Source organism: Aythya marila (genome assembly GCF_965140915.1).
Source record: "Aythya marila genome assembly, chromosome: 1".
NCBI lineage: Eukaryota > Metazoa > Chordata > Aves > Anseriformes > Anatidae > Aythya > Aythya marila.
In genome coordinates, this window is record NC_139042.1 from 142,824,419 (window position 1) to 142,849,613 (window position 25,195).

Here is a 25,195-nt window from a genome sequence, read left to right on the forward strand (position 1 = left end):
TCCTTTTTATGGCTGCCTAGAAATTCATTTTAAGTGCCAGCAATTTGCAATTACGCCATCACTGGTGTGACTAAATGTCATTCTACAACGGGAATTATGCAGCTATGCTTCGGTCAACCCCAAATACCACCACTGTCACCTGTGACTTTGAATGCTATAACAACCTGCTTAAGTGTTCATTTATAACAAAGACATCGCTTAAATTACTACCTCATTCACGAGTCCCTTTGGCTTGAAATGAGAAAGCGTTCAAAACATCCTGTTAGCTCAGGCCAGCACCTACAAGAAGGCAGCACCAAATTTGAAGGGAGTTCCAATCTCTCCACAGAATAAAACCTACCAAAAAGATAGCTTTTTCGGTGCCACCTGAAATCTCACTACTGCACACCCAGCCCGGACTGCTAACGGTAGAGGAATGCGGAATTGTACCTTTTCAAGGATGACCTTAGCCTGCACGAAACATTCATGTGAGTCTTGCAGGCACACAAGCCCTCAGGCACTTCCATAATAATGAACTATTGAAACTGAGCCAAGACATTAGTTTTCAGAGGAAAACAGTCATGAGTTCTGTGATCATGCTTTGTTTTTCACAATGACTTTACTGTGATGTGTAACAAGGGGCTGCTTTGAACCGCTTAACCAGTGCAGAAAAAGTCAGCTGGAAAGGGCTTACACAAAAGAATGAGAAACCAGCGTCCTTCTGAGAGCATCTTGTACCACCCGTCCCACAGCACTTCAAGGCTCGGCTCTCAAAATCCAAGCAGACCTGGTTACTGACAGCCGCGCAGGGCAGTACCATTACATCAGCCCTGGCCTTACCTGAGTTTTTTTTAGGTTTGTTTTCCTGTATCACCTCAGACAGTCCTGTGTCCCCTCCTTTCCCCCCCGCTGACCCGCACGCTGGAGTCCTTCCAATTCAGTTGACATAACTGGCATTTCCAACAGCATCACGCGCTGCCTGGGTATTCTGGACAGAAACATTTCTGCAAGTGCTGTGAAACTTGGCCGGCCTCTCTTGCTCTCCATCAAGGATCGGCTCAACCTGAAATTCTGAGTTTGCCTTTATGGCAGGGCACAGGGAACACCCTGCCTTTAAACTTACAGGGCCAAGTCCAAATTAGAAGAGAAGTGTTTGTTGTTGTTTTTTTCCCCTCTCAGTTATTTTAGCACTACATCTTTGCTTACTGAATCACCCATTACACCCTCCTGGTTACAATAATCTAACATTTAATTATCGATCTGCCCTCTTTATGGTCCCAGTTGATACAAGAATGCCAAGGCAGCTATGAAAAAAAATCCTAATAAATATCTTACAAATCAAATCTAAGCAACCTAGCAATTTCCTTTGCTGCATTAGTGAAGTCCACAAAAAGGAACAGATTTTTATAACCCATTCATTATTGAACTATTTCTATAACGCTGCAGAATTAATATGGTTGCCATTTATTAAAAAGGTCACAGAGCAGGAAGTCAGAGAGCTGTTAATCTTCATGTCCATGCTTAAGTGCATGAGGACACGAGCCTTTTTCAGCATTCTCCTCTTCGCTCAGACCACATAAAGGTCAGAAAGCCACTACGTAAAGCTTTTGTTGACTTTGTTATGTTTTTCCTCAACTCTCAGCACATCCACCTCGGAAAACAATCCATTTTGTTCCCCACTGGAGGTACAGCAGGCAGAAAGCCAACAGCTGGCACTTTATCACACAGCTACTTTAAGGATAATTATGAATAGGCCCTTCTTTTTATTTCTACAGTCACATTCCATTAAAAATTGCCTGAAAGATTAATACCGAGAACAGCACAATATTGCTGTTATCGACCTTGCAACGCTATAACGCTGTTCTCCGGAATACATAAGGAGACAAACAACCACTTCAACGAAAGCAAATAAAAGCACTGCTTGCAAAACACGCTGCTCTGTCACATCCCCAAATGCCAGGAAGCACCAGGCTCCACCACCACCACCTTACCCCACAGCTCTAGCCCTCGTCTACATACTCGTCTACCTGGGAGGCAGGTATCAGTGCATCTAGTGAGGGAGGAGTTTTATCACTCATTAAATCTAAGAAACCAGAGGTGCAATCGCCCTCAGAAGACTGCTTTTACTGCCAGTGTTTCATTATTCCATTCTCATCACAAGTTCTCCATTTTTCAAAAACTCAGGAACAGCATATAGACATGTTGGCTTGAGGTCCCTGTTACAGCATCACCCACCCAGTAGTTTGTACAGGAAATCAAAGTTTGCACTACTACATCAAGTTTCATGCAGCACAAAGGTGTGTGGCACATTCCCTCCAAAAGGACACCTGTTTATTCAAATATCCATAAACATCCCATTTACTAAATCACACACAGAGACATTTCAAGGAAATTGTACTCATCAAGCACCGAGCATATCCACAAGTAAGGAGCTAGAGCAGCAACCTCCCCAGAATGCTCTCACTGAAACAGAGAGAAATCTGCAAAGGATTCCCAGCAGCAAAAGGAGCCTTAACTAAAAACTGCAGGAGACCTGCTCAATGCATTCCGTGATCTAACTGAATAAAAGCTGCCATCCTCTAGACCTAACCAGGGCAGCACAACTGACCTTGCCTTCAAACAAGGAGCAGCAGTCTCTGCAATCCCCTAATCAAATGGAACTGGACAGGCTGGGGAAAATAACACTTAATTTGGTTAAGAAGGGAGAGAGGGGAACTGAGTGAAAACCTATGAAAAACAGCTTTCACGTACTTGTAAGTCGATCTAACCGTGCCTTTGACTATATGCAAATGATCATGACTGCATTCAGCAAAACAACAGTTCACGTTGCAGAGACAACAACCGTAGGCAATGCTGCAACATTACAACACCTGTACCGAGCGTGCGTTCAGCTTTCAGCACCACATGAAGCAACGTGAGCGCTAACCGCTCTGAGATAAAACCCTGCCAGGAAGGAGAGAGTAAGGAAGGGAAAAAAAGGAAGCAGCCTTCCCCACAGCAGCACCCCAAAGAGGCTCACAGGGTGCTTGGATCTGGCCCCCAAACACTGCAACACCCATTTTAGGTATTCAGACTGGACTTCCAGCCCACTCTGGGAGTAAATTGTCTGCTGTCTTGCTTACTGCTATCTAAAGGTATCTGAGAGCTGGTGATTACAGCACTGCCTATTCCAACACTTTCTTTCTGTTAATAGAGCCTATTTTCTGTTCTCACAAGAGCTTAATTAGTCCTGTTCAGAGCAACAGCAGCTGGCACACCCCAGCAGACTCCACTGCATTTTCCCAGCTAATGAAATCCAGCTGAACCATGCTGCAAGTTCCCTACGCTGACAATTATGTATCCTGTGAACCCTATTCCTACCTACACCTTTGAAGACACCTTTCTGCAAGCAAGGCTGCAGCGATGAAGTCCTGAAGCAGCGTTGCAGGAGTACATTTCACATAAGGCCAAAGAGAGCTGAGGCCAGGAAGAGAGATCCCCTCCTCCACTAACGGGGCAGCAGAGGTCTGTGGCACTGGAACACAAGAGCAATCGTGACTACATGCAACAAATCAAATATTAGCTTAATTTATACCTGTCACCCCTACAACATATTTCATCTGCTCAAGGGATCGTTAATATGCACACACACTGAAAAGGCTTCAAAATACTTCCTACCCTGACCACATCAGGGCTCAAACAGATGCCACTTAACAAAAAAACAGCGAGGGACAGGCAGTTCCATACGGGGGTGAAAATTCAAAAAGAAGTCATAACTGGAATCATTAAACCAGATGACAAGCTGGTATGAAACATATATTCCCTCTTCCAAATTGCAAACACAGTAATTTTGCCCACACCTCCTTGCTTCCAGTTATTTGCTACTTCTCCAACAAAGCAGTGGTGTAAGCTGCGGCACCTCCTTCCCCAGGAAACACTACCTGCTTACCGCCACTCCAACAGCCACCCCGCAAAGAGGACAGCAGCTGCTTGCATTCAAAGACTGACACTGAGCCCTGAAAGGAAGCACTGATGTTTGCCTTTAAACTGGATCGAGACAAGCATTTTGACATCAAAACAATCAGACAAACTTCCCAGAAAGTGTGTGTACTCACTGGGCGGGATGAAGTCCAGCTCAGATTCACGATTACCTGATGATGAAAGTCTGAGGCTTATACACCAAACTACTGCCACACACAGAAGGTTATTTTTTTTCCAAAGTACTGCAACAGGAACTATGTGGAAATAACTTCTGCTTTTTATTATTTTACATCTTGACCTGCAGCATCCTACTTCTAATAAAAAAGTGTTCTGGTAGTCGAAACATACTCAAACAAGCAGAAGTTAAAAATGTTATCAGAAGCCTGTTTTCTGCAGAAGCAAAACTAGCACGAAGTTTGTCACCGTATTCTTGCTTTTTTTTTTTTTTTTTTTTTTTTACAAACCAATTTCTTTATTGGACTTTTCCTTGACAAACGTATCACTTTAAAAAGCAAAGGCAGCCAGTCACTATGCTAGGTGCAACCAGAGAAACACAACGCCTTGCAGAAAGGATGGGCACTCATTTAAAACAAGATTTATCAGAGAATGATACAATTCCAAGTAATCGCCTTCTCTGTAAACTCTGTCCTAAATACTTCTTTGCAATCACTACCATTATCTTGTGTAAGAGCGTCTTTTAAAATCTACCAACACTGTCTGCCAGAAAATTCACTGAATGACTCAGACACAGACACTTTCAGACCATAAATACTCGGAATTGCTATTTCCATTTCAGAACTACTGCTATTTAAGCGTTTGAATTGATGATGGCATAACAGCATAATAATTCAACAACCGCCTGAAGTTTCCTTATCAAGATTTTCCTCATGTACAGACAACATCTCCACTGACGAAAGCAAGCCTGCTTTCTTTGCGCAGCATCTCGGACAACACAGTTACACAACCAGAAACCTGTAAAACTTGCAAAATTTCGACTGCCTCGCATTGAGCATCTTTGTACGGGGAAGCTCAACACAGCTCCTGGAACGTTCAACCGAAAGCATAAGATGGCAACAGAGGTCCAAGCATTAAAATCACTGGCATTACATGCCCTGCCGATTCCCATTAATTTTCCTTCGTGACAAATCAACAGAACGGCTCGCCTAGAGCCAGCGCAGGCTTTTCAGAGCCCAGCCTTCCCATCCTGCAGCCAGGAGTCAGGCTGCAAGTCTGAATCTCACCCACAACTGCCCAAACCACGGCTCACAAGGCACTTGGGCAGACTTGCAGTGAGGCCACCAGTTCAGTGGCACCGACCCCACTCCATCGGTGCAAAGATGGGTGGGGAGAGCCCTTTGTTTGGCTCAGTTCAGGACCCGATACAGGATAAGCTCCTATGCTCATCGCATTTTACATTTGTCATTGAGAACATATGCATCATAAACAAAAATCTGTTGAAGGAATATTCGCCATGAAAGCCTTTGTTAAGAACTATGCCAAAATACACTCTCTTCCTTCACGCTGGATTATGTTTTCGTATCTGATGTGTACACAGAAAGCTTGATTTGGAAAACTCGGGCAGAGTCTGGATGCAGCTTTTAACTCTGCCATCACCAACTCCAACTCAGTTTCTGCATTAGTGACTGTTCTCACAGGTTTTCACCATGAAGCTGCCAACAGCCTTATCCACAGGCTCTTTAACAACATTTAGTTAAGGGAGTCGCTTCCGGATGATCAACAAACGTTACGCTTCCAAGACAACAACAAACTTCTTCTCAAGTTGCCTGCTAACCCCCACTCGCAGTCCTCACATAGGACAAGGTGTCACGGTACAGCTGAAGTTTGCATACATAACAGGTTTCTTTACGAAGCACAAACCACAGCCTAACATCATCATAACTGGAATTGCCTGGCACCCCTACAGGAAGAGACAAAAACAAACCCAAAACACGATCACTTCCCTTTCTGCCTACAGAATAACAGTTCCGAGCTGCAGATAAGAAAAGAAAACAGGCTGCGTTTCATGACCGCGCTGCACCCGTTCCGTGACACATCATCTCGCTCTGATAGTTGTAAAGATATTTTCCTCTGCTGCAGCAGCTACCACCCAAACGTGAAGTATTCTTGTGAAGAAAGTGTCTCACTTCTGAAATGCCACAAAACAGCCCCTGGAAGCCGACAGATCTCACAGCAGAGCTCCAGAAGAGGGGGATGGCTGCGTGGCGCAGCTCTGCGACCTCCAGGAGTGGCGAGGAGCACGGGCAGCACACAGCCTGGAATTTAACACCAGCTACAGCAGGGGAGGGCTCGCAGGAGTTTAAATTACACGTTGGGACCTCAACTCTGGGAAACTAGACTGTGCCCAGAACACACGCCCAGAGGGCCTTCATGGAACCGGGCCTGTTTTAAGGAGTAACCCGAGAATTGATGGTGTGCGAGACAGCTCAACCACCTGAGGAGCTTCCAGGCAGCGCTAGGACGGAGAAGTCCCTTTAGATAAGGGCTAACACCTGGAAGCTTTTCTGCTGCGTGACAGGTGCGCGGTGCCTCACCTTGAGTTACTCTGACTTACAGGCACTGCAGCCGAAGTTTAACATTAAGGGGTTTCTTACGAATACACCAGCACAGCCACCCACTAAAGGCGCTCAATTAGCTGCCTGAGGTTCTAATGAGGGTTAAAACAGCCACGAGAAGCACCCAACACACCGCCCGCACGCCTCGCTATGGCATCGCCTGTCCCATCCCCCTGCCCCAGGGGCCTCCCGTACCCCCCCACACCCCCAACACCGCCTCACCGGGCGGCCCCGGCCTGGACACCGCCAGGGGACCCAGAGGGGACCGCAGGGGGGCACCGGGGCCCATCCACCGCCCGCCGGGCCCGTCCCGCGCCCCCCCCGGCGCTCACCTGGCAACGGCCGCCGCCGCCGCCCCCCGTGCCCGGCCCGGCCCCAGCCCCGGCCCCGGCCCCGGCCCCGCCGCCTCCTCCCGGCCCTTGGGCGTGAGCAGCGCGCGAGGCCGCCGCCGCCAATGCGGGACGGGACGGGCCCCGCGCGCCGGAAGGAGCGGGGAGGGGCGGGGCTCGTGTGTGAGGGGAGGGGGTGGGGCTTAGCGCGGCCGCGGGGTATGCTGGGGAATGTAGGCGCTCGGCGGCGGCGAGGCGGCTCTGATTGGCGGAGTGGGTTGGGGGGGGGGGGAGGCGGTGACGTGGCGGAGCGGGGGGTTGTTCGCCGCTCAACGCCGTTGCTATGGCAGGGAGGGTGCGGCGGTGCGCGGGGAGGGAGGGGCTGCCGCCCGTCATGGCTGCCTCGGGGGTTTGGCACTGGTGGGGCGGAAAGGGGCCTGCCATGGGTCCCAGCAGGCGCTGAGGGCACCTTCCTGAAAGGACCCGGGCTAGTGCAGTGCTTAAGAAATGCCACCACAACGCCGCGTGCGCCCACAGCCATTTTAACACCCCACACACACATATCCCTAAACCCGATGCTGGTTTCTGGAGGTTTCTGGAAAGCCCGGCTATTGTGATGCCTCTGGCATGCCTGACACGAGGTGTCTTTGTTAGGCAGTGAGAAGCATAAGCAGGATGGCAGGAAAACCCCTGTTAAGATAACACCTTCTGAAACCGCTTCCTTGGGGGAAATAGTGGAAACCCTCAGCCTGGGTGCTGTACATCCAAACGGGTCAAAACACAAGGGAAATGGCCTGCCAGAGGATGATCTTGTGTTGTTGAAGAGAACAATTGGATGATCTGGCAGGACTCGTCTAGCTGAAATTTCTGTGGCTCCACTCGCTTCAGTGCTCCTTGGAGGCGCGCGCCTATAAACTTGGATCCACACCCAGAAATTTAATGGCAAACAATCGAGCGTAAACAAGACAGTTAATGGAAGCAAAATTATCCCCATAAATTAATGTTTGAAACACTTTGGCCCCAAATACATACCGACATAAAATAAATATCGCCCATTCCTTAAGACCTTGTTTACAAAAACATGATTCCCTGTTGCCTCCTTTAAAATATGTCCCAACTCACACATTCATTACAATCTTAAGGGTCCGTAAGGCACCTGGGCAGTTACTGAGCACCACAATGGCACTATTGCATGTATTTACGGCTCCTAACATCAATCTGAATGTATTTTGACAGCACTCGGGCTGCACAGCAGCAAGCAGCAGCTGCAGAGCCTGCTCCTGGCTCCACCCCTGCCTGTCAGATGAAGCATTTCCTGCCCCATGTTTCAGTATTTCATCTGTAAAATGGCGCTAATGATTTTAAAATATTGCGAGCTCCATCGACTAAAAATGCATGTAAAAACTGCATGTCATTTTCATCTGTCATTTCCTGTCAGCATAACTTAATGCGTACTCAGCCAGTTAAGAGGGAAATTGAGATAGGAACGCTGTTTCATTAAATATTAAATAAACTGAATTAAAGTGGTTTATTCTGGTTCAAAAGCCTGTAAATCAAAAAGCAAAGCTGTGCTCTGCCATACAGGGCAAACTACTCGTTTGGAAAGACACATTTTTAAAAAATGAGTTATGCACTTCTTGGGCATTTAAAGATAATTCCTAGTGCTCACAGCATTAATATAAAATGTTCACCACCTTAATTCCTCCTCTCAATGTTTTAGTCCTAACTACGCAGTCCTGCACTTTGTGAAAGTTGGCAGGTCATTAGTTAACTCTGTTATTGTTCTTGAGCAAGAGGGAACAAATTTGCCTGTGGTAAATGAAACTCAGACTGGCCGGAATAACCACAGTGAATTGCAGTGCGGCTGACGCTCTAAAACCCTCACCTAGGTGTTTCCTCAGCCAGAGAAAGGTACCGGCTATTAGTGCAGCTCCTACAGGCTGTGAGCCAGGCTGGGGCTACAGTCAGCTCTAGCACAGTGTCTGTGACATTCAGTAAGTGATGCTGGGTCCACCCCACCTCTGTTGGTTTGGTTTGGTTTTGCTTCTGTTTTCCTCTGAAAGGCGTAATTGCAGTGGGCCCTTGCATGGTGATGCCCCACCCTGCTCTTCCTGCCCTGATCACGATGCTCTGGCAGTCATGCAGGACACTGACACAACCATGTGGCACTCTAGGAACAGCCGAAGACAAATCGTGATTCAGAATAAAACTGCCCTAGGGTGCGGAAGAGCCTGTACATTTTTTTTTTTACAGGATATGCTTTATTTCTGCAAGCCTTTAAACTGCTTCATCTATTGGCAAACATATTTGAGACGCTGCTGTCTGAATTCCCCAGGCAGGCTGCATCCATGTGACACCAGCGTGGGGCAGCGCTCATGGGGACAACAAGGCCCAGGGTGGGGGTCACGATCGCCCCGTCCCCCAGTGAAGCTGTGCCTGCTCATTCTCTTTGCATTTCCTTACAACAATTAATTAGCTATCAGATCTTCCCCTCTCAAAGCACGAGGGCATGCTCACTGCATGCTGTGGCACTGTGCCGAAGGGTGGTGCTTGCTGCAGGAGCCAAGTTCAAAACAGCCAGCGTGACGGCTGTTGGCAGCACCACGGGGCCATCAGACCTGGATACCTTTGGGCACACAGCATGGAGAGGTAATTGTGACATTTCTGTGGCCAACCTGAGTGCCACGCTTCTCCCTCCAGATTAACAGGGCCCCTGAATCACCACTGGGCCATTGCAGGTAGGGTAGCCTGCTGTCTGAGCATGGCCCAAATCCAGCCTACCATTCCCAACCCATGCAAGGAGAATAATTTTAAAAATGAAATGCAGAGAAAGAAAACTCTCTGATGTCTTAGAGGTGACTTCCCAGTCCCTTCCTAAGCACTGTTGAGACCTCCCAACATGTACTGTCTACTGGGAAGGAAAATTAAAGTGGGACTCTCTCTTAAATGTAAAGAGCAAGCTCCTTAAGATAAGCCTATCTTTGGTGTTCTTCTGATGTTATAAAACAACGGAAATAAATCAAGGAAAAAAATGTGTTCGTAACATTCTTATTAGTGCTATGGAGATGCCTTGGTGTAGGTGTGCCAGTAGGTAGCCCTGCTCTCTGCTGGTTCAGTACAGAACTGCTGGCATCGCTAGCCCCAGGAGGACCTTCAGGTCAACCTTCAGGGTGCCCAAGGTGTCCAGGGCAGATGGATGGCCCTGCCTCACTGGCCGTATGAGAGACCCGAGTCCGAATGACTCTGGCATCACCAGTTGGAACTGCATCTGTGACAATTTGGCCTCCCATCATGTCACATCACATCAAAAGAGGGCTGCAGGCACTCTCTCACTGCGTTCCTGGAGGCTGAGGCAGTGCTCAGAGCTCAGTACTTCACTGGAGAGCATTTCTTCTAGGGATGCTCATGATGGAGAGACATGGCTGCAGTGTTACATCCGCTTGGAAAAAAAAAAAAAAAAAAAAAAAAAAGGCTTAAAAAATTACTTTGGCTTTCCATTTTGCAAGGAAATGCTGACTCTTTATAGAGGACAGGTGGCAAAGTCCAAATAGACAAATAGATCCTTTAAATCTGTAGGTCTTATGGAAAGCTCAAATGCCCTGGAGAGAGCTGGTTTACCCTAGCACAGGGCAGGATCTACTACTCCATTTCATGGCTGCCCACCAGTATGGGGAAAAAATAGAGAAACAGCTTCTCCTGGCTCACAGAGGCAGGAGAACTCCTGACCCCACTGTTTGTTCCCTTGTTCTGTCTTTGAGGAGATTCTATGAGTAGGTCGTGCCCTTTTGTATACTCATGCAAAAATAGGTTTCAACTGTCATTTAAACAGAGCTAAGAAAGAAGAGGGAATAGTAACAGCTTCAGGCCCTGCAGAAGACTGACAATGGGGAATTCGGCAGGAAGGCAGGAGCATACTGTGATCATTGTATTACACCGTGGGTTTTTATTATTGTTATTTTGGGATTTACAATGGCTGGTCATGATTCCTTTTGTCCCTTTCTGGTATGTATCCTGTTGGCCACAGAAATCTGCTTTGCTTATCTTTGAGGTTGGTTATATTTACGCTTCAGAGCTGGTATGCTCACGAAATGGTCCTGTCCCTAAGCCACCAGCTATCCGTGCTGGAGCTGGGACAGGCTACACGCTCAATGATCTGTGCATCCATCAGTCTTTGTGCACAAGGTAGAGGTGCCCACACAGCCCTGGCAAGGAGGGCATGGCCAGGGTACACGTCTGGACCAAGGACGTGCTCGCACCTCTGGGACCCGTAGCCCTGATATAGCTGGAGTCTATCTTTGATGAGAAGTCTTCCCTTTGGTGTGAACAGTCTTATGTTCACATCTGCCCCCTGTCTGTTACACAACAGGTCCTGCAGAGCCTGCCATTCGGTGAATTTTATTTCCTAGAATACCTTCTAGAAACTATTTAAGCTAAATGTAGTTAATGTAGTTAAACAAAAGCTAAATAAACAACAATGAATGCCCATATAAGTGGCTGGTTCTGGACAACCTTGTGACAGACACTTGAGAAATGCCCTTTAGCTGCTGGAAGGTATTTCCCAAGGTCTCCTTGGGATGTTCTGTGTATGTGTCAGCTGATGAAAATACTGTCTGTATTTCTGTAGCCACAGGTGATTAGGAACTGCTCCCACAGCGTAATTCAAACCTACTAGGCTTCTCCCCAGACAGCATCAAGTGAGCAGAGAGAAACCCTTGCATGTCTGATTGTATGAGTGACCAAGATTTGCTTCATTTGTGCTTTGCCAGGGCTATAAAACTTGGGTCCATATAGGCAGCGTGAGGTACACTTAAACAACGCGTCTGGGTTCAACATTGCTGTTTGCTGAGCTGTAAAGGCAGCAGTCTCTCCGTTCGACATCTTGGAGACAAAGAATAGGAACTTCCAAACAACGCAAACAACCTCGACCCTAGTGGTGTTAAAAGGTGCCTTGAAATTTTCTCACAACCCTGCCACTACCTTTTTGCCGTAATTACTATCAAATGAAAGTTTCCGTTTGTTCTGGGGTCAGCTATTGCTTAGCTTACCTTGCAGCAGAGTATACTGAGGCCTCATTCATTCACTTTATAACTTATATATTACTAACCAGTTGGAAAATGATGACAGATTTGCATCCTGTTCTGCTCCGTTTAGGAGCTGATGTGCACTGACTTGCAATAACTGTGTATTTGCATAGTGCCTTTAACTCCAAAATATTTTAGTTTTACATGACTTACGGGTGGTCATTTCTATCAGCCTTGAAGTGCAGCGACTTCAGGGTTGGAATGTGGCAGTCAGTAACCAGCACACACTATAAAATAGCGTATTGTGGGAATATCTTATCCATATGAAACTGCAAATACAATTTAAGTAGACAGGTATTTGATTCAGAAACCAGGCTACCTTCTCTAAGCCTTAGTCTTACTACAGGACATTCAACAGCTGTAAATAAATAAGTTCTGATTTTTTTCACTTCTCTGAGGGTCTCACCGAGCCCCCCAGCAATCACCTCTGGACATCGATCCTCCGGGTGCCGCTGAGCCTCTTTGTCCATATCACTGCACCATGGGGACGTACTGACTGCCAGAGTTAGGGAGTGTATGGAGTAGGCCTTCAATTACCTTTATTCATCAGTATTTCTCAAAGAGCTTTACAGAAAAAGGAGGTGTTCCGCTCCCAGTTTTATATAGGAGGAGGCTGGAGACTAAAATGCACATAAATTAACTTGTTGAAGATTACAGAGCAGGCAATTGGCAGAGCTCACAATCAAGCTTAGCTCCCCATCCCCACATCCCCCTACTGCTTTGTGTATCTAACAATACACAGCTTCAAACCCACCACTTTTTAACTTTCATGGTAAAGCAGCAGCTTTGCCAGAGTCTTCTCTTTGACTTTCTTTGGCTTTGCATCAAACCCAACTGGCCGTGCTCTGATTTACTTTATACTTACTGCCACCCTAAGGAGGTTCTCTGATGTCTGGGTGCCATATAAATCAAGGTTTAATTGCGTAGTGCAATCAAATTTTTTTTTGATACAAAACAGACAGAAAGTTGAGACGACTGAAACCTAGATCCTGTAAAAAAAAAAAAAAAAGTGTGTGTGGGAGGAGGAATTGATGGTCACTTCTCCTGTATTGATATATAGCCCCTGTCCAGTAGGAGCTACTGGCTCCAGGCAGGCTGCAAGAGATCCAGAGTTCTGGGACAAATAGCCAAAATCATCTTTTTTCTATCCAGACAAAATTTTAGGTGGAAAAAGAAGGACATGTCCAGGGACACCCAGATGAATAGCAGCCTTAACAATGCCAACTTTTCCGCTCCCTAAGTTGTTTACACCCACAAAATTAATTGTGGTGCCAAACTGCGAGGAGATTTGGGACTCCCTTAAACGTGTGGTCTTTATTGGGAAGGCCAAATGAAATCATTTTGAATTATTAGACACATTAACAATGCCTAAGGGTGCCATATACAAATAGCTGACACCTTTAAGGACTGATGCAATGAGGATGGACAAGAACATGAGGTGAGGGTGGTGGGAGGAAAGGTCTTTTTAGATGTATCCAAGGTAGAGCAAGTTTTATTACTGGGCTAGAAATGTATAGTATCCCAGGAGTGAATAGCTCACACATTTGATCTGATCTTGGGCTCAGTCCAGCTCCCACTGAAGTTTAATGGGAGTTGGATCAGGCCATTGCACTCACATTTTTTCCATGCATGGAAAACTATTTCCGTTACTTTGAATTACAATACCACTGGCTTTGGATTTTATATAATAAAATAAATCTAAGCCACTGTTTATATTCCAAGAAACTGCATTCTGGGATGCCAGCAAATATATTGCCTGTTGGAGTAAAAAAAATAAAATAAAAACTGGACACATTGGTTTAAAAAAACAACAGCTCCTAATTATTAAACATAATTTTTCTTCCTTGTGCTTTTCTGGAGTCCTCAAATATTTGAAGTATGAAAGGTACATATAAATTCTTCTCTGGTGGTTGAAATGGTGGAATCTGTAAAACTGCAATGCTTTATAAGAAACAGAGGTTTAATATAAAAATAATAATCTTCATGACTGCCTCTTTGCTTATTGGCATATTTTGTGCATTTTAAAATTTACAGTTAAAAAAAAACACCTTGGAATGTCAGTAAGAAAGAGGGTGTACATTAGCAAACCGTTGTATTTTTGGGACTGGCTTCTCTTGATTGTTCTCTGACTGCAAATGAACTCTGCAGATGCTGAGAGGCACAGGAAACGTCTTGTGCTAGGAACAGCATTTGTTCCCCGCTTTATGAATTGGATTCTGCTGAAATTCCAAAGTGGTAACACTGATTAGCAGGCTTTGGTGGTGGCTTCTGCCCTACTATGATTTTATTATGCTCTCATACTACCAGCAAAAAGCACAGAGAAGACTTCCATTGGTGGCCATATGCCCACGTTCTGGGAACATACTTAACTGTGGATAGTTTGTACCGGGGAAGAGCATGGCCTCCAGACTCTGAAATACAACGCAGCAAAATAAAAGACTCCCCAAAAGAATAAAACAAAAATACACATATACGCAAGCAACAGAGGGAAAGAAATCTCATCGAGGTGTGTTTAATGTTAAAGAAAAACTGTACATCTGAGAGGGTGGTGAGGAGGGTTTAACAGAGCTGAACAAGGTGAGGACCGCATCCACTTCAGAGAGGAAGGACAGCAGCAGCACCAGGAGTGCTTAAGCGGTCATGCGCGTGCAAAACTTCTGACCACTGAAAAAATACGAAGTATATTTCCTTCACAAACGTCCCTGGGCACTGGCAGCTTCTCCTCTACAATGAAAAGTTAAGTTTCAGCATGGGATTAAAGGAAAAAATGTTCCCCCTCTTGTATATAGCCATGTAGACTGAGCTGGACAGATCTCCCCTTTGTCCAGGCAGCACCAAGGAGCTAGGGGATGGCTTCAGGTGGACTCCCAGGCTGTGTGCCAGCCAGCCACAGATAACACCGTCCTTCCTCACAGCAGCATGCAAACCTTCCACCACCACGTTGCCGGCTGTCTGGCATCCAGGAATGGTTTACAGGACTCTGGATTTTAAGCTGTATTCTTGAGCATGAGCCTTGGCTAACTTTCCCTCTCATGTGACAAAGCCCTTTAGAGGGATCAAGAATTGTTTCCAAAATCCCCGGTGGGTTTAGTGGGGCAGCAGGGCTTGAAACACAGCTTACCAAGTCTATGGCGGACCTGGCTGTAATCTCAGATGTCCAGTAACAATGCAAAATATTGTATCTGTAAAATATCTGTAATGTCTAGACAGCAGAGAGCACCCACCCTTCTCCTTCCTGTTGATTTTATGTCTGTAATGAAATGGTGGTGGTATGTGTACGTGTGTGTGTGCACACGTGTGTGCAGAGGGAGTTCGGTTTGTTGGCACCTCCATAGCCTCTTTGCCCCACCTGAAGCCCCCAAGGGGAGATGCATTCAGAGACAAGCTCCCCAGCAGAATGTGAGGGCTGGCAAACCTGCCGGCCTGAGGGGGGAAACTTCAAAACCAAAATGTCTCTTAAATAAGCTTCTTTAATTATTATCATCATCTGTTTATTTATACAAATATAAAATATATTTATATAGATTTATATAATATAGATTTGTCGCTTTGGTGGCTCTTTTCATTTACAGACGTACTGGTCAACGATCTCTGTGCACTTTTTACACTTGACGTAACAGCACCAATGGAACTTGCAGTGGCAGCGCTCCACCTGGACGCTCTTGAACTGGTCGTAGCCCCGTCCGCAGCACATCAGCTCGCACCCATCCATGCCCTCCGAGGTCTTGTTGCACAGGCGGCCCTGAGTGCCCAGCGAGCCGGTGGTCTCGTTGCGCAGGCAATAGTCCGGGCTGGGGTCGACGTAGACCAGGTCCTCCTGCGTAGGCATGTTGAAGCGGTTGTTCACCAGCTCCAGCTTGCCCTTGCGGCTGATCCGCATGGCGGCGGCGCTGTCGTACTTCTCCTTCAGCAGGTCGCCCACCTTGCGGAAGTCGGCCAGCTGCAGCCAGCAGGTCTTGAGGCTGCAGGAGCCTGACACGCCGTGGCACTTGCAGGCCACGTCCGCCAGCTTGTACACGGCCTGCGGGGAAAGGAGCGCAGTCAGGCAACGCTGCATTCATTCGTGCTATGCCGGCAGCTGGCATTCATTATCATGAATTCATCAGTGCATTTTCATAACTGCTTTGATTATCCCTCCCCCCATTCCTGTTGTTTCGCCCTTCAGAACAGACAAAAGTCTCCTCTTCCTCCCGCTGTGATCCTGTTTGCTAAGTATTTCTGTGTCTGGTCACATTGCCTCTAACCAGAACTCCCCCATCCCACCTTTTCCTCCAGCAGATTGCTGGCTTGATGGCATGGCCAGGAACAGGAAAGCCCTACACTTGTGTTTCTGAGAATTGCCTGCATCTCATGGACCACCACACTTCATGTTTTTCCCCTCATAGCTGATACAAGGGAACACCTGGGAACCTGTTCATTTCCTGTCGGCTAAAACAGGAACTGATGCTATCGCTCTAGAAATACATCTGCATCCTTTAGAAACAAATCCCCTCTCTCTGCCGAGGATCTTTGCTCCCGCGGTTCCCAGAGGAGTCCTTGTTTTTCGAAGAGCAAGGAGCAGAGATGGTAGTGGATGTGCGAGAGATGAATGCCTTCACATCTCCTCAGTCCCTCTGCTCGAGGAGCGAGCCCTGGCTGCAGATCTGCGCCATCTCGTGTCCAGATACTCCACTGCACTACAACCACCAGCGCTGTGCAGGAGGACACACAGTCCAAAAACCATGCACAACCTCTCACTGCTGTCTTTTCTGAGATACTTTAAGCTCCGTTTTCAGAGGTCTATGGGAGTTTTAGATGCATCGTACCCCTGAAAAGGCAGCATCTCGTGCAGCAAGGCAGAAAACCAAAATTAACAAAGAGTCTTAAGAATTTAGGCCAATGAGCATTAAACCCTCAGTAGAGCAAGTATGCGATGTAAAGGAAAACAGTCCTTCCTCCCGCACTAGCTGGGAGGAGAGAGAGAAAATAAGAAAACATTTTAGAATAACAAAGCTCAAAACCTACAAAAACAACCTGAAGTGCAGGTCAGGTTTGTTCTTTCCATTAATTTCAGATACAGGTACCAGGCTGCAGACTATGTGAGATCCTGTCAGCACCAACAGGAACTTACAGAGTTTACAGAGGGAAGAGCTGGCATCCACGTTCAATCAGAGCTACCAAGTGTTACAGCATTTGACTTCCAGAGCTCTTCACGCTTCACGTATGAGGCTCACATCTGCTCTCCCATGGCCATCCTGCCTCTTGCACATCTGCAGGGCAGCGCCTCTGCCAGATCCCGCATGCCAAACAGAGCTATTTGGCATCGGCTGCAAAACTACCGCCAGCTGTATCTGGGGTGGGGTGATCAAGGAACGTGAGAAAAATGAGGATGTTTTGAAGGAGATGGCAATACGTCTTCTAGCAGGCTTTCTGCTGAAAAAAAGCAGCCAAAGACTGAGGCTCCTTTTCTGTCTCACTCATTGACACCAAAGAAAGCTTCCCAGCTCTCCGCATTCACTTGCCAAGGAGTAGGTGATTAAGGCGATCCTACAAACAAAACCTTCTGCGTATGACTGCGTTCTGGACTAGCAGGGAGAGGTCAGAGTTCTCCTGAAACAACCGGTTGCTCCCGGTCTAACAAACACCTAGTGCTTTTGACAGCTAGTGAAGATTCAATTGGGCTTAATGGCTAAATCACATGGAGGCCAACCCAGCTCCCAAGGAAGTCAATGGGCTGAGTCCTTAAAACAGAGAAGCTTTAGTTCTGCTCCTCAGAGCTCAATTTACTGAGGCAATGCCTCACAGCGCAGCGCAACAGCTACGGGCTGGGAGTTAAGCGCTCGCCTTGGACTGCGCTGTAGTTGCAGAGGACCAACCACGCCGTCACTTAAGGACTCCTGCTGTACTACCACCAGACAGAGCTACAGCTGAATTTCCCGAGGCCCAGACACTTACTATATCCTCACTGCACTGCCAGCCTGCTCGTTATAAGCTTGTGTTAGCACTTTTTGGTTATGGTTCTGTCAAATCCCAGGCCACTCATGCCTCCCTTGCCCTTGCATATGTTTTTATAAAGTATTATGGTTCTTCCTAATCCTGGGCTTTGTTCCTTTAGAAAAACACTGCAACTCGATCCCCCTCAGCTAATGTCATGGGACTGAGTTCACTCTGGCTTGGCTTTAAGCAACTGATGCTCAAAACATCTGGCCCATGCGGGTAATAGCCGTGTGGGGGAACGCCAGCCCTACCAGCTATCACAGGTAAGCACGGCGCCGCTCAGCCCCCCACAGCTCCCACTATCAGCGTCCCGCGGAGGTAACCGCAGCTTTACCCTCCAAATGGCTCTCCCCCTCGGCTGCCTGGATGGGGGGAAAGCAGAGGAAACTGGAGAGCTCCTTTCTGACTGGGCGAGGGTCAAGGTAAAGAATAACAGACCCCACGTGTAGTTCTGAAGGCAGGGCCTGATCGATGGCCATGCCACTTAAGCAGGTTGAAAATGCCTCTAATGGAAAGGCTTAAAGCCCCTTCCCATCAGCCCAAGTTCTCTTCCAATTCTTTCCTCGCTAGAATGGGAACGGGAAGAGAATTAATGGGGGGAATTCCTATGTGGTCAATTAGCCAGACCCCCTTCCAGGCTCTTCTGGCACGGGGCTGAGTGACTGATGACTGAGGCCTGCCATATGCTGGCTGGGTAAATAGCGCGGAAGGACTGACCGCCACAGCCCGCCAGACAAGGGCGACAGATAAGGAACGGGGGGGAAAGAAGAGAGGGTAATGGAGCCCAACTGGAAAAAAAGAGACAGATGGAAGGAAAGAGCGTATTGAGATAACAGCCAAGGCAAATAAACAAGGGCACTAAAGCCAGGAGCACTACCACAAGGACCGCAATGTGGAGTGAAAGGGTGATGGGGTCAGGAGTGCCTGAAAGCTACAAGGGCTCGGCTTCCTTCCCAGCCCTGTCGGCTCCCTCCAAGAAGCACTGAGAGCAAGGACAATCTTCTCTCCTGCCATCAGAGCTCCTCAGGGTTCAAGGAGAACCATCTCACCTAGATGAAACCGAGTGGGGGCACCTGCCAAAAATCAGAAGACATCATCAACTCAAACGTTGGCCGGGAAGTCAGGGCAAGGCTGCACAAGGGACGGCAGCTGGCGGTAACTTAGCAAATGCTCACTGCTGTGTCTTCTTCCTTCACCCTTTTCTTGCAGCACCGTTTTCAGGAATGTGGAGTTACAGATGCATCTTCCTACTCCCAAAACCAGAATCTCAGAAATGAAAACTTAACATCTTGGAATGTAGGACTAGACGGGGCCTTCTTGGTTACTAAGTACGATCTCTTGCTATTGTAGGCACCACTTCAACTAATGTTTTCCTTAAAAGTACTGAGTGCCCTTTTAAAAGCAATTTGGTTTTCAGGCACCATTATTCTGATCACTGTTTCAATGATAAAGTATCTTTTTCTAATTCCCAGCCTAAATGTATTCACTTTATGCCCATTTGCCATTGTGCCAAATTGGCCTTTTGCTTAAAAAGTACTTTTCCTTCCCTATTAGTTCTCCCACTAACATAGACATCAGTCATATCCTCTCTCAGCTTTCACTTCGCTAGGCTAAACATGGCAAGCTATTCTAGCCTGCTTTCTTAAGAAAAGATTCTTATCCCTTGGGTCAACCATAACAACCCTTTTCTAGTCTGAGGTCATTTTACTTGGGAATATGAGAGCATACAATATTTTGGGGCCTTACAAGATCTTAATACAATGGCATTAACATTCCCCTGTGTCTTTCAAAAAGACTTTCCCTAGTACATTCTAGGATATTTGCCACCTTACGAGCCACATTACATCTGCAGCTGACTGCTGCATCCAACTCTTTTCTACTTATTTCCTAATGACTAAAAAAGTTTTTCACACAAGACCTTGAAATGACGGTTTTAATGTTGTTTTATTGGATGTCACTAGTTGCTGTACAAAATTCAGATTCTCCTCTATATGCATAATACCTTCCACCTCTGCATTGTCAGCAAATTTCATCGTCCCATTCCAGCTCTTGTGTCAAGGCCAAGAAACAAAAATATTAAGCGTTGGCCTTCAAGCAAGTCCTTGAAGAATTCTGCTAATTAAGCTCTGTCAAGATCAATATGCATCTTTTCACACAACTTACTGACATCTTCCCTTGAACCAGTTTCTCATTCATCCCACAGTTGCTGTATTTTTCCTTATCTTTTCCAACTTAACCACGTGTTTCCACATGGGAAACACATAAATTGTCTCACAGATCATCATCTAAACGAGACCTATTGGATCTGGTTTGCCTTCAGGAAATCAGTGATGTTCTAAATGACCAAGTGATCAATCTTTGAGAAATTCTTGTCAAATTGTTTCCCTTTTTGCCTTTTCTTCTGAACTATCCTTTCCCCTGCACCCTCGTGTAAATGCTGCCAAGGTCACGCTGCCCATGCTGCCAGGTGCCAGCCCTTTCAGAGTGCCAGACAAAAAAATGGGCACTCCCTGTGACTTGAGGGCTTCAAGCTTCCTGATTTTTGTTTCCATCTTGGTGACAATAATTTCAATTTCCCTTCACTGACATGTCAACATATTTCTAAGAGACAAGAGCGAAGGCTGCCCTGTACTGGCCAAATTATGATCTTGACCAGACAGCCCTGGAACCTGTAGCAATGCCATCTCGGAGCTGCCTCAGGCCAGATCAATTCATATTCATCTCCTTTCCTGATGCCAGCATCTCCATTCCTCCCTACCCCCAAAATCTTGATGCACTCAATCCACCCCAACATCTTAGTCCCACTTATTCCAGAGCCCTCCATTCTTCCAACTCTTTGCTGCTACCGGTTGACTCCCACCTGAATCATTCAATCCAATCCCAAATGCCTCTCTGTCAGCAGCCCTCTGCACAATCCCACCCATCCCAGGTCTGCTGGCCCCAAACTTCAGTACTTGCTGCTCAGCTCTACCCGTGCTACCTGTCTGAACACAACAGCTGCCTCCTCATGCCTTCCTCACCTCCACAGGGTGCCAGCATCATCAGCCACTGCCTGCCCCCAGAGCACCCTGCCTGGCTTTCCCCAAAAATACAGTCCCAGGGGGATTTACAAATCTACAGCGCAAGCACTGACTCCCCGAGGCAGGAGTGCTGAGGACAGAAAAAGACATCTCCACTGTGCAGCAGACACAGGGCACGAGCAACACCCCATTCTAGCTTGAAGCCCCAGGTAAAGCACTCCTTTACTTCAGGGACCAAAACTACTCTGTCTTTAAACTCAGCCCCATTCTCGCTGAACAGCAGTCTTTTCTCTTCCCATCTTTTCCAATTTACTAAGCTAAAAAAACCTTTTGCTATTTCTGTTACTACCCTTTGCAAGGTCTGACTCAGCTTGCTTTTTACTGTTCTCACTTCATCTTTACGCTTCTTGACCTCTAAGACAGAGCATTTTGTTATTTATTTGCTATCGGTTCTTTTTTTTCCCCCATTCTTAGTAAGCTCTCAGTCTATTCCTAACAGCTTCTCTGTGGTAGTTATTCATTCAGTGAGGTCTGGATATTCTTCCTACAAGCTTTTTCCTCTTGCTTGGCATGCACAATTGTAATGGCTTTAGCATCTTTGACTTGAAAAAGTTCCAGACCTCCTCCACATTGAGCTCTTCAGCTGAGTTTACTAACCGGCTCCCTTAGTTTATCAGAGTTTGTTAATCCACCAGCTTAATTACACACTGGTTTATAGTTCCATTCAATTTAATCTAAAATGACTGCTGTTCGTCTAATCTAAGGTTATTTTCTATGGGCATCTGTTCTCAGCGTCTACCAAAACCAACCTTGAAATAACATTGTCTTTTGCTGGGCCCTTAGGAAAGCTTTCGTCCAGGTCCTGCACTAACTGGAGACAAAGAAATCACCTTGAGGGTCTCGTCTGCAGAGCCCAGAGAAGCATGTGCACTGTAGCACCCCAAGCACAGCTTATTCAACTTTCTGCACTGTAGTAAAGGCGGGACAGAACTGGATTTAGCTGCATCCCTAAAAAAGGACAAAGCTTTCTTCTATCTAAAACCATGCCATAGTTAGAAATCACAGCTCGGTTTCTTCCTTGTATAACAAGAATAACAAGACATGGTGATGTTTCAGCCATGCTGCAGAGCAAGTATCTTCTAATGTGATCTTCTGAGTAAGGCGTTACTAACAGTTTAGCCATCCCTCAAACTATTTTACATGGGACATTTTTTTGTAGTAATCCAAGTTCATGACTCCAGACATACAAGATGTTCAAAGTACGTAATGCAGCAAAGAACATCCCATTTAGGCTACTATTCCATGGAGGGATGGTCATCCTTCCTAAGGAAACGCTGACCTTCTGCCCTCCCAAGCCTAAATAAATAAAAAATAAATACATAAATACCCTAACCAAAAACCACTGAGTTCCAGAGCTTTCAAGTCCACCATGTTCCACCTCCTGCATGTTTACCTCAGTTTGATTTTGCAAAAGGAGTTTGGAGTATGTGCAGAGCCTCAACCTGACACATCAATTCCACAATCAAAAACCAGAGCAAACATCTTAGGTGGCAAAAGGAAGCTGAAATTATATGCAGAGAAGCAACACATGAATGGGAAAGGGGAAGATAATTCAGTAACAATTAGAAGTTAGAAATGGCATAAAATTGCTAAGGAAACTAAGGATATTAGTTAAGAATGTGTAAAAGAGCAAGGCTAAGTACATCTAATAGGATTTTTTAATATGGATTAGAAAAAAAATTAACTCTAGAACAGCTTGCTACTAGAGAGGAATGATAAAATTCTTAAACATTCTGTGGAGAAAGCAAAAACATTTAGGCATTTCTGTCCTGCATTTGGAAAGAAGCAGGATTACAGAGCTGTACTGCATATGAATGATGCTACACCTTGCAGGCTGTTAATTACAGAAGGAGGAATTGCATGAAAAGCAAATGCACAGACACTGAAGGGGACAACTTCACCTATGTTTACGGCATCATTGAGACCAGTACCAGAACTTGACGGGTAATTTTGGTATCTGAATTTTAAAGGATGTGGGAACTGGAAAGGGTACACTGAAGTGATGGAAAAATGATTTGATGACTGTTGAAAACATCTGCAAGCGAGAAACACTTAAGTTCTCAACTTAGTTTGTCAAAACAGAGTGGTGAATAAACCACAGCAGATAAATATTTCTATGGAGAGGAGATTCTGTTTACCAAGGGGTTTTTCAATCTATCTGTACAAGTCAGAAAAAGAACCGACTGGAAGCTGCTGCTGGATAAATTTAAATTGCAATGATGTACAGTGTTGAAAGAGCGAGGATGATTAATGACAGTAGCATTCTACAAAAGGAGGTGATGGATTCTCCATCTCTAGAGGTCTGCAGATCAAAACTATGCATCTTCTCAGAAAAGGTCTGTTGCCTCGGTGCAAATTATTTATTTTGCCAATATCAAGGTGTCTGAGCAAGGTGTAAGTTTAAGAGACAGCCAGGCAGCTTGATTCAATGTTTGCTTCTGGCCTTATATACCCCAAAATCTTAATGATGGCAGTAGAAAAAAACTCCACCTGCCAACAGACTGTCCTTTTTACCATTGCCCTGTCCTTTTGGCCGCTCTGGGAAGCACATTTCTGAGACTTAGACCTGGAAAGTGGTCTGTGAGAGCACCTGGTTTATTTAGTAAGGGATTACATGCCTGCACACGTGCCATCCAGTATCTCAAAAGACCCCAAATTCACAGGCTTTAGCTGTCTATGGAAGCCAGCCTTTAGAGCTGGAACATCATAATGTGCATTGTCTGTGCTACTTGTAAAAAACGGAGGAAATGAGACCATACACTGTTTCAAGGGAGTTATTGGGGGATGGCTGGACTGTCCCTTGCCAAACCTCCAAGGAACATGGCATCCAGCTACCCCATAACCTCTGCTTCTGCCCCTCCAAAACAGGGAAGGGTCAGTCTTACCCTGCGACCAGCCTCGTTGTTCTGCAAGTTCATCAGCATGCGCGCCTGCTCCTCCGAGCCCCTCACGTAGTTCTTCTCCCGCTCCTTGGCATCCACAAACTCCTTGGCGAAGCGGTACCCGTACTCCACGTTATCCCCGCAGCCGCCCCACAGCCAGTCTCGGGGCAAGTCCTTGGGCCGGGCAGTCCGGCTGCAGCCACAGCTGGAGAGCTCTCCCTCACGGCAGGCCCGGCTGATGGCGTTCACCACCCCGGCGGCGCTGACGGCGTAGGTGAAAGCAGTCTCTCGGCTACCTGCAGGAGGATGCAAGGAGGAAATTAACAACAGGCAAATCCCTTCTAGCAAACAAAACGCGCATCAAGATGCAACCAGACACGCTAAGGACAGCGGGAAGTGCTGTGCCATGAGAAAGTGCATTAAAACGAGCTGGGTGGCCAAGTATAGGAGAACCACCCTGCTCTGGTAGAGGGGGAGCTGCCATAACACATCCCTCTGTTGTTTTCACTCCACAATAGCAGCCCCAGGCGATTGCCTGCCCAGTGCTGGCAGTTTGTGCGTGACCAGGATCAAAACCAAAACCAACTCTGAGACACACCAGGGAAAGGGCTGAGATTCCTGATACTGCCTGGAGAAGTGTCCTTGGGAAGAGCATGTTCTCCATGAATTTTTAGGTGCTGCTCCTCATTATTATCTTTATTATTTTATGTTTGTCCATATAAGAGCCATGGAAGCCCCGAGCCTTGCCCAAAAGAAACAGCACCACCACTGGCAGGGACTGCTCAGTCTCCTTCCCCCTTCTGCCTCAGGTCAACCCTTCAGCACACTCCAATTTTAACCTGAAGGAACCTCTCAAGCAACAAGAGGGTTATTCATTTGCTGAAAATGCAACTGCTGCCACTGAACCTGCCAAAAATCGTTGAGAACAACTGGTGAGGTTGGAGCGGTGCAAGGGGAGCACTCCCCGCCAGCCAGATACCTCTCTGTAACTGCTTCAATCCAACCAGGACAAGCTCTTTTTATGGGCACCTCACCTTCATCTAGTTTCACGTTGGTTAAACATGGCCAGCTGAGACTTGATTCAAGATAAACTGAAGGAAACCATTTTTACACTGAAACGCCAAGGCAGAGGCTCTCCCAACACCTAGAGAACCGCAGTGCTGGAAGGAGTAAAACTTTCCCATGTAGCCAATAATAAATGAAAAGACTTTCCGCTTGCACGTGTACGGGAGGCTGCCCTGCTTGGAGTGCATCTCAGTGCTGCTCAGAGGCCAAGCCGAGCAGCTGGAGCAGGTCTCCTGCTCCATTCCTGGTTCAGCCCCAGCCTGCCTGCGG

The 25,195-nt window shown here is 46.6% G+C and overlaps 2 protein-coding genes across 2 annotated transcripts in view; both read right to left on the reverse strand.

The window, feature by feature from the left end:
• ADIPOR2 (adiponectin receptor 2) overlaps positions 1-6,961 on the reverse strand; it is a 44,261-nt gene extending 37,300 nt beyond the window's left edge. Inside the window, exon 1 of the mRNA XM_082767071.1 lies at positions 6,845-6,961. The gene's annotated coding sequence lies outside the window, so the exon portion shown is untranslated. The remainder of the gene's footprint in view (positions 1-6,844) is intronic.
• Positions 6,962-14,434: 7,473 nt separating this feature from the next.
• WNT5B (Wnt family member 5B) overlaps positions 14,435-25,195 on the reverse strand; it is a 69,321-nt gene continuing 58,560 nt past the window's right edge. The window contains exons 4-5 of the mRNA XM_082757445.1: positions 23,864-24,156; positions 14,435-15,943 (exon numbers count right to left, since the gene is read on the reverse strand). Coding sequence (XP_082613571.1) covers positions 15,485-15,943; positions 23,864-24,156 — 752 coding nt within the window. The 3' untranslated portion in view covers positions 14,435-15,484. The remainder of the gene's footprint in view (positions 15,944-23,863; positions 24,157-25,195) is intronic.